This window comes from Corvus kubaryi, unplaced genomic scaffold (assembly GCF_017639235.1).
Source record: "Corvus kubaryi isolate FWS band 111438036 unplaced genomic scaffold, C.kubaryi_AGA036_p1.0 37398, whole genome shotgun sequence".
NCBI classification, from domain to species: Eukaryota; Metazoa; Chordata; class Aves; order Passeriformes; family Corvidae; genus Corvus; species Corvus kubaryi.
In genome coordinates this window covers 51489526-51504089 of record NW_024581137.1, presented here as the reverse complement: position 1 = coordinate 51504089, position 14564 = coordinate 51489526, and the positions used below count along the sequence as shown (strand labels likewise).

The following is a 14564-nucleotide window of genomic DNA, read 5'->3' as shown; positions in this document are numbered from 1 at the left end:
AGCAGCCCGGAGCAGCCCCGCAGCCCCGGCATGGAGAGCCCGCTCAACCTCAGCTGCTCCGCCGATACGACGCCGGACACCGGCAACAGGAGCGGGTCCTCCGCCGGCCCCGAAGGCGGCCAGGCCCATCTCTCCGTCTTCAGCGTGTTGGTCCTCACCCTATTGGCCATGCTGGTGGTGGCCACGTTCCTCTGGAACGGGCTGGTCCTGGCCACCATCCTCCGCGTGCGCAGTTTCCACCGGGTACCCCACAACCTGGTGGCCTCCATGGCCATCTCCGACGTGATGGTAGCAGCCCTCGTCATGCCCCTCAGCTTGGTGCACGAGTTGTCCGGGCGGCGGTGGCGGCTGGGCCGGTCGCTCTGCCAGGTGTGGATCTCCTTCGATGTGCTCTGCTGCACTGCTAGCATCTGGAATGTCACGGCCATTGCCCTCGACCGCTACTGGTCCATCACCCGCCACCTGGAGTACACGCTCCGCACTCGGCGCCGCATCTCCAACATCATGATTGCCCTCACCTGGGCACTCTCTGCCTTTATCTCTCTGGCTCCACTGCTCTTTGGCTGGGGAGAAACTTACTCAGAGGACAGTGAAGAGTGCCAAGTCAGCCACGAGCCTTCCTACACCATCTTCTCCACCTTTGGGGCCTTCTACCTACCCCTCTGCGTGGTGCTCTTTGTGTACTGGAAGATCTACAAGGCTGCCAAGTTTCGAATCGGATCTCGCAAGAGCAACTCCATCACCCCCATTACACCAGAAGCACTGGAGGTAGGTCAGCTTGGTTGTATTTGGCTGGGGTCAAGCGCTGGCAGCAGGCAAGCCTTTGCCAGAAGTGGGGGAAACCTAGACCAAAAATGTGCAAGTGAACAGTGATCCACCAAAGCCCTGTGGACCCTGGAGACTTCCAAGGGAAAGCAGACAGCAAAGCTTGCAAACCCAGGCTGTTGGCTCCTTCTGAGCCCCCAACTGTGAGCACTCAAGGTGTAGCTAAAGTAACTTTGGGCAGATTGTGAGCCTGAGCTCCACGTGGGCGAGCGGTGACTCACAGATGTCCCCCCGTGGAATGCTGAATCAGTGCTCACCGGCATGAGTAAGGGGTCACCATCCCTCCCATGGGGAGGCAAGGGGAGGGTGGATGGATGGGGTGCTGTGTCTGCTGGGGATAATACCCTGGCAACCAGAGCTGTGGCTTTGGGAACACTGTGAATTTACCCAGACAGAAAACACGTGCAGAATGTCCTTGGAAATCTTTCCTAATCGTGACTGCATTGTGTCAGTTCATCCCAGGCACGGTGACTCTGCACTGTAAAGATTTCTTGCCGGGAGGAAGCAAATGTGTGCTAATTTTCTTTCCTCTCCTGCCAAGAACTCTTAAACTCAATGGGTTTAGAGAAAGTAAGCAGACTTCTGTGCATGGCATGTGGGTGTGTGCCTGTTCTGCTGATCAGATTGTAAGTGGGGAAATAATCTCATTGTGCTGCTGTGTGAGCAACCCCATGTACCCTCAGTACTCTCTCTAGTTTCTAATCTCACTTTAATTAGTCTCCATCACCCAGAGGAGGTCGTACAGCCACCTTCCTTTCAGTTAGAGCGTGACGTGGATAGCCTGTGTTTCCCCTGGAGCCTTGGCCCTCGCTGGCATTGTTTGGCTCTGTACCTGCTGTGTGGGATCACCTGACTGGAGTACATATGGTGCAACTTGTGTTTGTGTTTGGCAGGTAAAAGAAGCTGCCCAGCAGCCACAGATGGTCTTCACTGTCCGTCACGCCACTGTTACGTTCCAGACGGACGGAGACACGTGGAGAGAGCAGAAGGAAAAGAAAGCTGCCCTGATGGTGGGAATCCTTATTGGGGTCTTCGTGCTCTGCTGGATCCCCTTCTTCATCACAGAGCTCATCAGCCCACTCTGCTCGTACAACATCCCACCCGTTTGGAAGAGCATTTTTCTATGGCTGGGCTATTCAAATTCCTTTTTTAATCCACTCATCTACACTGCTTTCAACAAAAACTACAACAATGCCTTCAGGAACCTATTCTTTAGGCAGCAGTGAACAGAAAAAGCTTTCCTGCTGCCCCAGGAAGCTGATTTCAAGTGTCAGTGTTTTCTACCAAATTCCTGAGGAAGTTCAAAGCCACAGATACCGAGATGATGCTAAAAACGCATCGCCATGGGTCGTATGTCCCAGCAACAGTCCCAGTCCCTCAGCAGGCTCTACATCCCAGCCTCTCAGCTGCTATTTTTCCTGCGAGTAGCATGTAAGGGCTTCTCCTGCCAGCAGCCTGGCATCCTTGCTCCAGTGCCCCACTGTGTTCCTCCTGCCTCCCCAGTGACACTCTGTTTGGTAGCACCAAAGGTGCAGAGGAGTCCACTGGCAAAGAAACATTGGTTTGGCCACTGCTGGTGTCTCACAGCAGTAATCAGCTTTGTCCCATGTGCAAAGCTGGGACCCTATAACATCAGGAGGTTTTGTGATTACATATGAGAGTAGATATTTTATGGCTTGGCTGAAAATGTGATTTGTCTTGTCTTTCACTGGTTTATTTTTGGGAAATAAAACCCTTGGTAAGGGTTAAGTGCAGGCTACAAGTACCAAGCCTTTTCTCACATACTTTATGAACAGCAAATTGTGTCTATTTGCTTTTGGATTCTATGTAGCACGTTTGTTTTAAAGAAAAATACTTATTGTGAAAGCTGAATGCATGGTGTACCCTGGAATGAGAGAGAATGCATGGGAAACTCGCCTCTCGTTCCCTGACTGCTACATGTGAGCATCTGCCTCAGACCTTTATGTTTAGAAATACCAGCTGTAAATGCTAATCTTTGTGCCTGTTGTTTCCCATTTTAGAACATAAATGTATTTTGAGCAGCTGTGGGCAGGTTTCCTCTAGTTTCAGGGGATGCAAGGGGTGTATTTCAAGTTGCTTGTCAATGAGGAACTGTGTTTTACTGTTTCTGAGTGCAATCCAGAAAACTTGAAACCAAAGCAAAGACCCCCCTTTGTTTCCATGAGCACTGGGTTGCAGGCAGAGGGCAGTTAATGACAGGTGATGTTTCTTTCTGGAAGCATAATCAAACCATGGAGCTTCTCTTCTGCAAGGACCAGACTTGAATATTTCTTTTTCTGCCCACCTGTCCTTCTCTTCCTGCCCCTCTAAGGCTTCATCCCCCATGGTTGTTACTGCTCTTTTGCCTCCCTGCCTTTCCACATTGCCAGCTTAATTATAGTGTTGGTATTTCACTCCTAGAATTAGAGTTACACACTTTATACTGCGCTGCTGAAAGACTGGCAGGTCTGCAGATAAAGGAAAGCATTCGTTTTAACTTAGTTAGGGGCAGCCACTGAAATCAGACCAGAACTGAAATGGTGGAAAAAAAGACAAGATGGAAATCAGAACGACCTGATTTCATGTCAGATATCTCAAGAAGAGATAAAATGGAAAGATGTCAATTAATCATGGTAAAGCTCCCTGAGGGTGGGTAGTATTGATTTCTATCTTTAGTAGACTGTGAGACATCAGATGTTAAAATTGTCACTGGTCCTTTAAACCAGTCAAAAATCCTGGCAGAGTTGGCAATAAAAGCCCTTTTTTCTTTTGCTGTCCCTGGACAGGTGAAAATGGAAGCAGAGGTCAAGGTGCTCTCTAGTGTTGCAGCACTTTCAGGACCAGTTAGACAAACATCCATCAGCACTGATAGGGACATGGTCGATCCTGCCTTGTGGCAGGAGGAGAAATAGGATGGCCCTTGAGATCTTCCTTAACACTATCTTATGAAAGTCTGTTAGAAATACTAGGTAAAAACCTGCCCTCACTGAAAGCAATGGACAATTTTTTAGTGATTTCAAATGAATCAGATTTTTATGTGGCATGTCTTGTCTCGTGAAAGCATAGTTTTCATGTTAATTAATTCAAGGAGAAGATGGGTGGGATGTGAGTAATCTTCTAACTCCCATGAAAGAGGCTCTGACCTGCCCTAACCATGTGCCAATCTTTACAACTAGTAAAGAGCATTTTCTCTGTTACATATTTTAAAATACTACTAGTGAGATCTCTGATGTATCAAAAATTGTAATAAACTCTTGAGCTGCTTTTTTTTGCTGAGTATATAAAGACTGTGCTGCTTTCTCTGGACAGTCCATAACTGATGCTGAGTTGTTCCATTTGGGAACTGCTGCTTTTGTTGTGCCAAGGGTTGTTTAGCCAAAAATGACTTGGAAAAAATGCTTCCTTTTTCACGCCAGAACTTCAGCTAAACTTGATGGTGCCTGAAAATAGGTGACTATTTCTTAGGCCCCCAGAGTGACACTTTAAACACTTTAAAGCATGGATTACCTGGGAAGTTGGACCTTAGTTCCCCATTTTCACACCTAACACCATGTCTGCACAACCCTCTGTCAGTCCCAGCTGTGTGCATGCCATTTTTATTTGCTTTTTGATGGGTATTGCAGATTCTCTGTCTCTGTTGTGTGGGGTCCTTGTGCAGGCTGTGGAATCAGCTGCAAGCTCAAATTAATGTCCACTGTAAGCAGACAAAAGTTAAACCGAGATCAGTGGGAAATTTCCCTACTTTTGCTGCCGTTTGGTGCTGGGGTGAAGCTGCCTTTCGTTACACCCTGTGTGTGCTCATGCTGTGCCTTAAACAGTGACAGGGAGATAGGAGATAATTTTAAAGTGACACTAGATAGTTCTAATTTGCCTGTAGTCAGGAGTAGTCCACCATCCTGGTGTAAATTACATTCACATTTAGTTGACAGGCCACATCTAATACAATCATTTTCTGCAAAAAAACCAGCTTCCAGTTGGTCATAAGATTTGTTCTTTTAAATCTTGACAAAAGTAGCAGCTTTTTTGTTGGACAATTCCCACAGCTCATACTTGAGACCTAACACCATGGTTAGGTAACACTTCTTTTCTGAAGATCATTCCTGCAATGCAATATGACCAGGCAGGGAAAATATCATTACTCTGGAGGTTGCACTACAGAATCATACTGAAACATGCCACAAAGACCTCAGCACAGGGAGGTGGCACAAAGAAACCTGGACATCTGATCTGGGCTCCGAGGCTTTTTACAAACCTCTCATTATTCAAACACAGATGCTGAGTGGGCTCCCAGAGATGCAAATCGTGTTTGAAGACATAGGCAACCACAGCTTCAAAGGAAGCATCTTGTACCTTCTTGTTCTCATTTATACACAGAATCAGTGGTGTGAAGAGATCTGCCTCACCGAGGCTTTGTGAGGATTAATTACTAAATGTTTATCATGTACCAGGAAGGTGGAACGCTCTGGTTTGAATGCCGAGCAGCATTATAAATTGAGCTTCTATTTAATTCCTCGGAAGAACGTTATTACCCATTATTATTGAGTTTTGTATGCAATTTAGTGGCTATATAATACTTCCAGAAAAGATTTCACTAACCTGCTCACACCTGCAATTAATTTAGTTCCCTCTCAATGCCCTGACAATGCAATGAACATCTGTATGGGAGCTCGGTAGTGAGGGCAGCATGTGCTGAATTCTGGCTGCTGAGCCTCGCCTCGCGATGCTGAGCGTGTGCTGTCAAGGTTCAAGGAGCAGCAGCTCTCTAGGCAGTCTGCTCCGAGTTTCTTTCATTTTTTAGGGAGGACAAGAAAAGGTCACTGAAGAATGGCCGTGGATTACCTGACAGGTTGGCTAACCACCTTCCTCCTCCACCCTCAGCCTGTTGGTGTTTCTTCTCAAAGCAGGCAGGCCAGGAAGGTGACTCCAGGACATGCACCGGCCCTGCGCGGCCAGAGGTGAGCCACGCATGACTTCATCCCCTGGCAATAAGGGCTTTTCATAACAGTTACTGCTAGGAGACATGTCCTTTAGACTGTCAGCAGCAGCTGAAAGTGGGAGTTTCCTGGAAGTAAAGTTGCAGGTAATGAAAGAAATTTTGCCTGACAAAGGTAATTAATGACTATTCCTTCCAGCAATCCCCGTGGTGAGGTGCGACTTGACAAAGTGTCAAAGAGATTTTTGCAAAGTAGTGGTTTGAGCTGCTTTGTTCATTGTGTTTTACTCTTGGACCCCTTATTTTACCATCACTGGTAGAACATCCCCATGGGACTCCAGTGAAGTCATGGTGAACATGATACAGGCACCATGAATTCTCCGTGTAAGAACACATCCGTGGCAAAATTAGCATCCCCACTGTGATACACCCTGGCTGAAAATGATGACACTGCCACCATTTCATCAAATGTAAGACATGGCAAAGAGCTCTTTAAATCCTCATTATTTTTAGTTACACTGAGGTGCTGAGGAAGTTGCAAAAGACTGGAAGAGAGCTGGAGCTGTACCAGTATTTTAAAAAGGCGAATTTAGAGAGCCAAGTATTTCTAAGACAAATGCTGTTACTGATTTACAGCTTGAAATTGATCCTTGGCAAAAAAAGTGGAGGAGCTGATAAAGGACTTGGTGAATAAAAAATTACAGAAAATAAATATAATTAAAATAAATCACATTGATGTCTTTGATTGCAGTGCATGGTTCACTGCTGATGGTGATATAAGGTATTCACTCAATAATGAATCTGGCTTGACAACATTTAATGCCTCCATCAAAAATTGAAGAAGAAACCAATATGAGGTCCAAACTGTCCAATAATTGCTAATGACTTATGGACTGTAAATACAGAAAATAAGGTCACTTCTAAAGAGAAACGAGGATGAAAACTGGTTGGGAGCATTTCAGCCTGGTGTGAGGGAAAGGCACGTGTCCAGGAGCAGCGGGATGGGGCCCTGGTTGAAGGAGGAGAGACAAGGCTGTGATGGGGTGTATCAGGAGCTAAACATATGGGACTTTTCAGCATTTCAGGAACAAGCAGGCTTATTTCTTGCCTGTGCATGGGCTATGTCCAGCTGTGGGTTTTATTCTGGTCACTGGAAGAGAGGCTGCGATTTCAGTTCATTGCCTTTTTGCTCTTCCCTCCTCCTCACCACTGCCAGGCAGTGAGGCTCAGAATTGCCATTCTGTGTCATTTCCCATGCTGGCCAAATCAAATACTGTTCATAATCATCCTCAAAGGCAAGACAGATGGGCCCTTTGCCTGGATCCTGCAGTGCATTGTTGTTGTTCTTCTGTCTGTTTCAGCAGTGGGATCAACAGCTTCTGTGATGCTGAAGCCCCACTGCTGCTGGTGGATGGGACCAAACAGAGCTGGGTGCAGCTCCAGGGGTTATCCATGGAGCAGGCACTGCACCACCACTGCTCTCTGACAGGAACTAGGATGGGGAAAGATAAAACTGGAGCTATACCCTCTCCCTGGTTTTCTGCTGGAGCCACTCCCAACAAAACAGTTCCTAATCCCGCTTCTAGTCCCCTCCCTGCTTCTGGTGAGACCAAACCTGGCCAGGCAGCCCCTGCCACAGATCTGTTCATCTCTGCAGGAAGGAGAAAGAGATGGGTAAAACCTTTCTCCACTCTAATTGCAGGAAAAAAGTTCCCCAGCCCTGCCTTCCTGGGCTGAGGCACCCCCTCTGCCCACTTCATTCCCTTCCCACTGGTTGCTGCAGAGGGTGAACACCACTGTATCATTCCAAACTGCCTGCTGCTCACCAGGTCCTGAGTCTGTGCCAGTGTTGGGCTGAAACTTTGCATTTTTCATCTGTTCAGGGCTGCAGCCTGAGATCAGCGCTTCTTCCTTGTGCTTTTCCATCCCCAAGTCCTGGTTAAGCACAGGTCCCACCAGCCTCAGCTGGAGGGCAGCCTTTCAAAATTAGCATCTTTGTTGGGGAAGATCTCCTTGTCTCTGGGCTCAAGATGCCAAACTAGTAACTGAGGTGCCACAAAACCCCAAGATCTGCTTCTTCTTGTCCGAGCTACTGTGAATCAATGTTTGGCTCATCTGGGACTTCACACGACACCTGGTTGGGCAGTCCCAAAGCTTAAACCATGTCCAGTCAGGTTCACCTTGCTAAGGTCCATCACACGTCCCAGCTTTTTACAGCTCTCCTGTGGTGCTGTTCTGGAGCTACGGATATGGGGAAAATGTTTACACATTGGTCAGGGTGCTGCCTCCACAGCGCCTCCCTGGCATGGCACAGCTGGACCAAACAGGGCTGTTTCCAACCCAAAAGAGCCTGTGTCACATAGACCATGGTGAAAATTGATGCGACCACCTTGCAACCCTCTAAATATGCTCACAGCCTGATATCCTGCCCCACAAGCTACCTGTGCTGCTGTCAGGCAGAGTTTAGAGGGGAAAAGCAGAACCTGTGGTCACGTATTTTCACAGTTTGAGTGGAGACCTGCCTTTGAGGAGGGGGGAGGGATAATTTTGGTGCGTTGCCAAATGGCTCTTTCGGTGGGCACCGGAGCATATGGAGCCTCTCGCACAATTGCCTGGGAGCTGCAGGTCTGTGATGTTTTTTCTCTCCTCAGCTGCTCACCTGACGCCAAAGTTTCCAGGTGCATTAAGGCAGGATGCTCCCACCGTGCGCCTTGAACCTTCCACCTGCCCATCACGGCGCTGGGGTGAATATTAAACAGACAGCAGATGCGAAGTGCAAGTACACTTGCTGGCACAAGGGGTTACTCAATATCTGGAATTTGAACGGAAAAAGAAACTGAGACCCCATGGTATTAAGCAATTAAGCTTTTCTGAGACTTTTAAACAGGAGGCAGGTAGATGCCGAGGAGAGGTGATGCAGCACACAGCCACGTTCCTCTGCTTCCCACAGCTTTGCAGCACAAACCTCAGCCTGACAGGGGATTTCAGAGCACGTTACCCTGACTAAAGCCCTCGGGCTACTTTATAAGCTGTTGATATTTGCCAACCAAAATGAGTGTCAGGGCTGTTTCTTATTAAAATGAGCATTTAGGGCACCTGGAGAACACTGTAAGTAGCATAAACCCTCTAAATTCTTTCTGAAACCATCAAATTGGCCAATGCTTGCATGCAGAACATGCCAAATAACTTTTAAATGAAATTTATTTGACAGGAAATCTGCTGCTGGTTATCAGATCAGCTTCTCCACCACTGTTACTCACACATCTCCAAGACACCATGTACCCACTACAGCACCTTCCCCTGGTGATCCTGCACATGACTGTCCTGGGGTTGTGTCCTGGATTCCCCAGCGCGAGGTGCAAGGCAGCACCTCCTGTTCCTGGTCACCTGGCCTTCAGGATACACTGGATGTGGACATGGTATGGCTGGCTGTGGAGCAGCTGGGCTGTTTTACAGACCCCTGTTCCTCATCCTTCTGTCTGCCAGCCCCGGCTGAGGCAGCTCCCACTCCACACCACTTCTCCTGGCTTCCTTCTTGCTTTTGGAGGTGCCCCAAGGAGATCTTCAATGGCTTGGTGGAGCCTATGGTGGAGCTCTGTAGAGCTGTGGTGGTGCTCCCAGAGTCAGGGCTGCTCCTCCAGGGCTCACGGAGAAGGTAATCACCTCATAAACTGAATGAGTCATGAAGCCCCAGATCAAACGGGGTGATAAAACGGGGTGTGTTGCTCTGGTATCCCTCTGAAATGCCGCTTTGCAGTGGGTTTAGGCACTTCAAAACCGTAAAGTAGGCATGACCCTCATGGAGGGGGATGCTGAGGAAAAAAGGGAGTTGTCTCAGCCCCAGTCTCTCCATCGCTGTTAATGGGAGAGGCATTTATTTCTTTTAGGAGCCCCATTCTTTCGGAGGGGCTCCCACACCCCCTGTGCAGCGCAGCAGGACCCGCGTCCATCGCAGCCACGCGGCCTCGGGGACACCGAAGCGAAGGACAGCGCTCGGACCTGGCCATGTGCACCTGCACAAGCCCAGAGCCTGCCGGAGAGACAAGAGGCGGCTCTGGAGGCACAGCAGGAGGGTGAGGAGAGAGCGCCTGGCTCTGTCCCGCAGGACGGGAGCCGGGGGCCGCCGGCGCTGCGGGCGACAGACAGAGCGCTCTGCTCACCCCACCGCCAGCCCTGGGAGCAGGACAGCGAGGTGACTGCTCCTCGCAGCAGGGAGGCCACCGGCAAACACCATCTGGCCCGCTCACCCTCCCGCTCCTCCGTGGCAAGATCAGTCCTTTTGGCGAGCCGTGAGCCCAGCGTGCTCGGATCTGCTCGAGGGTGGCAGCGCAGGGCAGAAGGAGACTGAGTGTTGCTCGCTTCCTTCTGCCAGCTGCCGTGAAGGGGAGAAACTGAGCAATAGCCCTTTTATTGTTCCCAGATGTAGTCCTGAGAGATGACGGGATGCTTAGAGGTTTGGGGGTTTTTTTAATTGTTATCTGAATGGTAATGAAGCACCTAAATAACCTGGGTAACGCAAACTTTAGTGCTGACAGCACAAGGAAAGGAAAGATGCGCTCTGTCGCTGAGCAAGTCCCCTCCAGCTTTGTGAGATGCCTCAATACTGTGCAAAATGAGCAGCGTGTTCATGTTGTTCAGCATTCAGATGTATGCTAACTTCATACAGCCCCTGGTAAATGGAAAACATCTTCCTTGCTCACCATGTACAGCTGCTACAGCAGCCCTCTAAACCAGACCAGTGGTCACAAGCCTGACAGAGTTCTAGAAGTGTTTGGACAATACTGCCAGGTATATGGTGTGACTCCTGGGGTTGGTTCTTTGTGAGGCCAGGAGTCGGCCAGGAAGGGGATCCTTGTGGGTCCCTTCCAACTCACCATATTCTATAGTTTTGTAAATTCCACTGGCCTCCTTCTTGTCCCCCTTCTGATTGCCCTGAATTTTGAGATGCTGCAGAGTAGGATTAGCACTGCACATTCCCAGACTCCTTTCCTTATCCAACTTTACATCCTCTAACACTCCTACTCCTCGCAAAGGCACAGCTGCCCAGCCTGGCTCTGGCTGCTGGAGTCCCAAGCGAGGAGTGTCTGCAGCAAGTAGACATGAAAACCACAATTACCCACATTGTAGGGTGATGTTGTGTCTGAAGAATGGCTGGTTTATTTTATGGGGTCAGGATTTGTCGGGGTCCCTTCCCCCCCTGCCATGTAGCCCTGGGAGAGGGGCCCTAGGGGACAGACACGGCGTTTCCCTGGCCCTGGTCAGCCTCGTTCCCCACTGGTTGTTTTGTGTTCCCCTGCCCGGCAAGGACCCTCGGGTCCCGTGATTGCCGCAGTTCCTCGGCAGATCCCGGCCATGTGGCTGGAGAAATAAACATCTCTGAAACATCTACCAAGAATCCGTCCATAGATATTTCTTTTCCACGGTCTGATACGTGTTACAGTACACTGTAACAAGGATGCAACTTTTTTATGGACAAATGTCCTTAGGAGACCTTATAGACACAGGTGAGTATGGGAACTGTTTTTGTCCTTTGCCCTGCAAGCAGAACAGCACAGGAGACATGGGCGCACACACAGCAATTTCCCAGAAGAATTGCTTTGCGTTTTCCTGGCAAGCCTAAAGCACTGCATACCGAAACATACCAGGAAAACATGTTCTCTTTGGGCACAATGACCAGCCCACGCACACTGGAAAATATCCACACAAACAAACACTTTTCCTGCAAAACATACACACACACAGAACCACATGTGCCCTTCTTTTTAGAATCACAGACTCATAGGATGGTTTGGGTTGCAGGACACCTTAAGAATCATCTAGTTCCAATCCCCCTGCCACTGGCAGGGACACCTTCCACTATGCCCCATCCAGTCTGGCTTTCAAAATCTCCAGGGATGGGGAAGTGGCCACTGCATCCACCATTTTAGCTGGGTTTTAGTTATTTGGCTCTTGACTGGAAAGTCTGAATGAATGTGTGAAGGACAAAAAAACCTCTCTCAGCAAAATGTTAATTACTAAAGCCTCTCTCTGATCAAGGATAAATGGAAAGGTGAATCAAAGGTAAACTGATTTTGACCACAGAAAATTCTGATAACTTGAATTTTTCTATACCATCAATTATATGTGATTTGAGGAGATAAAACATTTCCTGAGCTCTTCCTGGAGGAGATTAGCAGAATATTTTGGTAATCCCTCTGATCCCTCAGGAGTGAGTGCTATTTTATTAATCATTATGCATGAAGGGTTGATGTTAGAGACTGCTACAAACAGAGTTAAGAAATGTGACCAAGAGTTCACAGAGTGGCTGAGGGTGGCTGGAGGTCACCTGGTTCACCCTTGTGCTCAAGCAGGGCCACCTAGAGCTGGTTGCCCAGGACCATGTCCAGATGGCTTTTGGGTGTCTCCAAGGATGGAGACTCTTCAACCTCCCCTGGGCATCCTGTGCAAGTGCTCAGACACCCTCAACAAAAATGTGTTTCCTGATGTTCAGAGAGAACTACCTGTGTTTGCATTTGCCCCCATTGCCTCTGACCCCGTCACTGGGTGCCACTGAACCTTTTTGAAAGGTCTTTAGCTTTAGACTAAGATGACAGAAATCTTGCAGGGGCTTCGTTCATTTGGACTGCAACGTGACAGATTGTTTGATCTCTTCACATTCATATCCTCTCCTGCAATTAAATGAAGTGTATTGTTCCAGTGTCTGATTGCATGTGGGAGGCAGGGATGTAGTCTGTACTCTGACTTACAGTGTTCTAGAATTAATGAAAAAATTTTCTACTTTTTTTTAAATGGAGAAAAAAAGTTATTGTCTCCTTTTTCTTACTGCCTTCAGGGATCATCAGGAGAATTCTTGTAGCTACATGTCTCACAAGTATTTAAAGTAGTGAAACGTGTAATAGCATCTTTTTCCTTCTTCTTTTTCTTCCTTTAGAAAAAATCCTGTGAGTTGCATGGAAGTTGTTTGGTGCTGTGTGGGTGTTTTATGTGTGTGTCAAACTTGCCGGGGGAAAGCTAATGAAGAACGAAGAGTTTTGCCTACAACTTAAACACCTCTCTTCCAATCACTCATTTGACTGGCATTTCGGGGAAAAGACAGTGGTTTGAGGATTGAAAAGTCAGGAGTGTGGAGGTGACAGACAGTGATGCTCAGATGTGGCTGATGTTGCAGCATCTCTCTGAGTTTCCACCGTAAGGCTCCTCTGTCTGGGGACATGACAAGCTGCCAGTTTGCTGCTCTGTACTCAGACTCCTCTTGCTCCACATGCCTTGTGGGGCTCAAAAATGCCCAACCAACCCCATGCACTGCCAAGGGGGCAGCCCCGTGTGCCTGACAGCTGTGGGGCACCTTTGCTAACAGTTGTGTGGGTCTCATGCTGGCTCCTGGGAGCGAAGCTGATCTGGTGAGACAGGAAGAGTTTTTGGCAGCCCTTTGCTTTTCTTGTTGCTTGATGCTTCTCCTTGAGACAGTTAAAATGGGCTTTGCAAAGAGGCAGAGCCCAGGTGTATGAACAGGGGTTATCACTTGAGGATAATCCAGCATATCTCCTGCATGAGAAAGCATTCCCTGAACCTGTTAGCAAGAGGGTCTGGGAAATACAAGCATGTCTTCATTTAAGATGAGACTTAGATGATCTAAACCACGGTTCTGAGAAAAGCTCAAGAATTAATCATGTAGGTTTCTTTTTATTTGGTGAAATGGGAGAGAGCACAGTGGGGCTTTCTCCTTTAGCCCAATATCCCGGTAGCCAAATACCTCCTGGGAGAGGTTCATAAAATCCATGGACAATAGCAGATCTACTACAGCTACATCACCAGAAAATGGGGAAATGTATGTTTTTTAATAGGTGACATACTGTTTCTTTGACTACTGGCCATTCTTTGTAAATAAGAACATGAATGTCCAAAGGTAAAAATATTGATGCTGTTTCAAGCGCTGGCCCCTGTGGTCTGCACAGGAAATCACTCCTCTGCAGTTGGGTATTACACACCAAAATCTTTACCATTGGTAACAGCAAGTGTTACATGTATTTTCAATCCTGGAGACAAAACATCAGGCTGAACTTCTAACCCACAGTTTCATGTCGAAAGCACCCACCCTAAAGATGCCAGAGCCACTGCTTTCTAGCCCTACAACAGTCAGTGGAAATGGATGCTGGATTTGCCAGCTGAATTTTTGAGTATCTGCTCAAGAAGTGAAACATGGATGCACCCAGGTCATGGGTGGGAGCAGTGCTTCAAAACATGCCTGTTATTGATGAGTTTCAAACGGGCCACATGTGGTTCTTATTTGGCTTTTCAAAATCCTTCAGGCAAACAGCAAGGAGTCACCACCTAGATAAGTGTTGCTCTATTGGTAACACTTTGCATTTCTTAATTATTGTCAGGTTATTCCCAAGCAATTCTACACTGCAAAACAGTAGAAGATGCCTGGCTGAAGCAAGGACTGTCTCACTGCCCATACTGTGCTCTGAAAGCATGACACTGTCCTTTGGGTTGGTGCTATTCTCGTGGTGCAGCCCTGCCTTCGCCTGTCCATAGGCTCCATATGGGTCCCCACCCCTGCCTCATCGCTCTCCCCATTCCCACGGAGGTGCCCAACATCACTGAGCCGATGCTGAAGGCACTTGCTTGCAAATGCTGTTGAAAGAGAGGAGAGGTTGTTTCTCACCTTCCATGAGGTTAATACATAAAATATTTATTTGTAGCTTCAAGTGCCAGGTTTCTGGCCAAGACGTGCTCTTCAGAAGGTTCCTGGAGGCTCTGCTCTTCCCCTCTGGCCACTGACGTGGGCTGCTTCTCTGAGCTC

At 48.1% G+C, this 14564-nt stretch overlaps 1 protein-coding gene across 1 annotated transcript; it reads left to right on the top strand.

The window, feature by feature from the left end:
- Positions 1–4104, top strand: HTR5A (5-hydroxytryptamine receptor 5A). The gene is made up of 2 exons (XM_042044298.1): positions 1–768; positions 1719–4104. The coding sequence occupies exons 1-2, from the start codon at positions 31–33 to the stop codon at positions 2049–2051; spliced, it is 1071 nt and encodes a 356-aa protein (XP_041900232.1). The 5' UTR covers positions 1–30; the 3' UTR covers positions 2052–4104.
- Positions 4105–14564: the final 10460 nt, after the last annotated feature.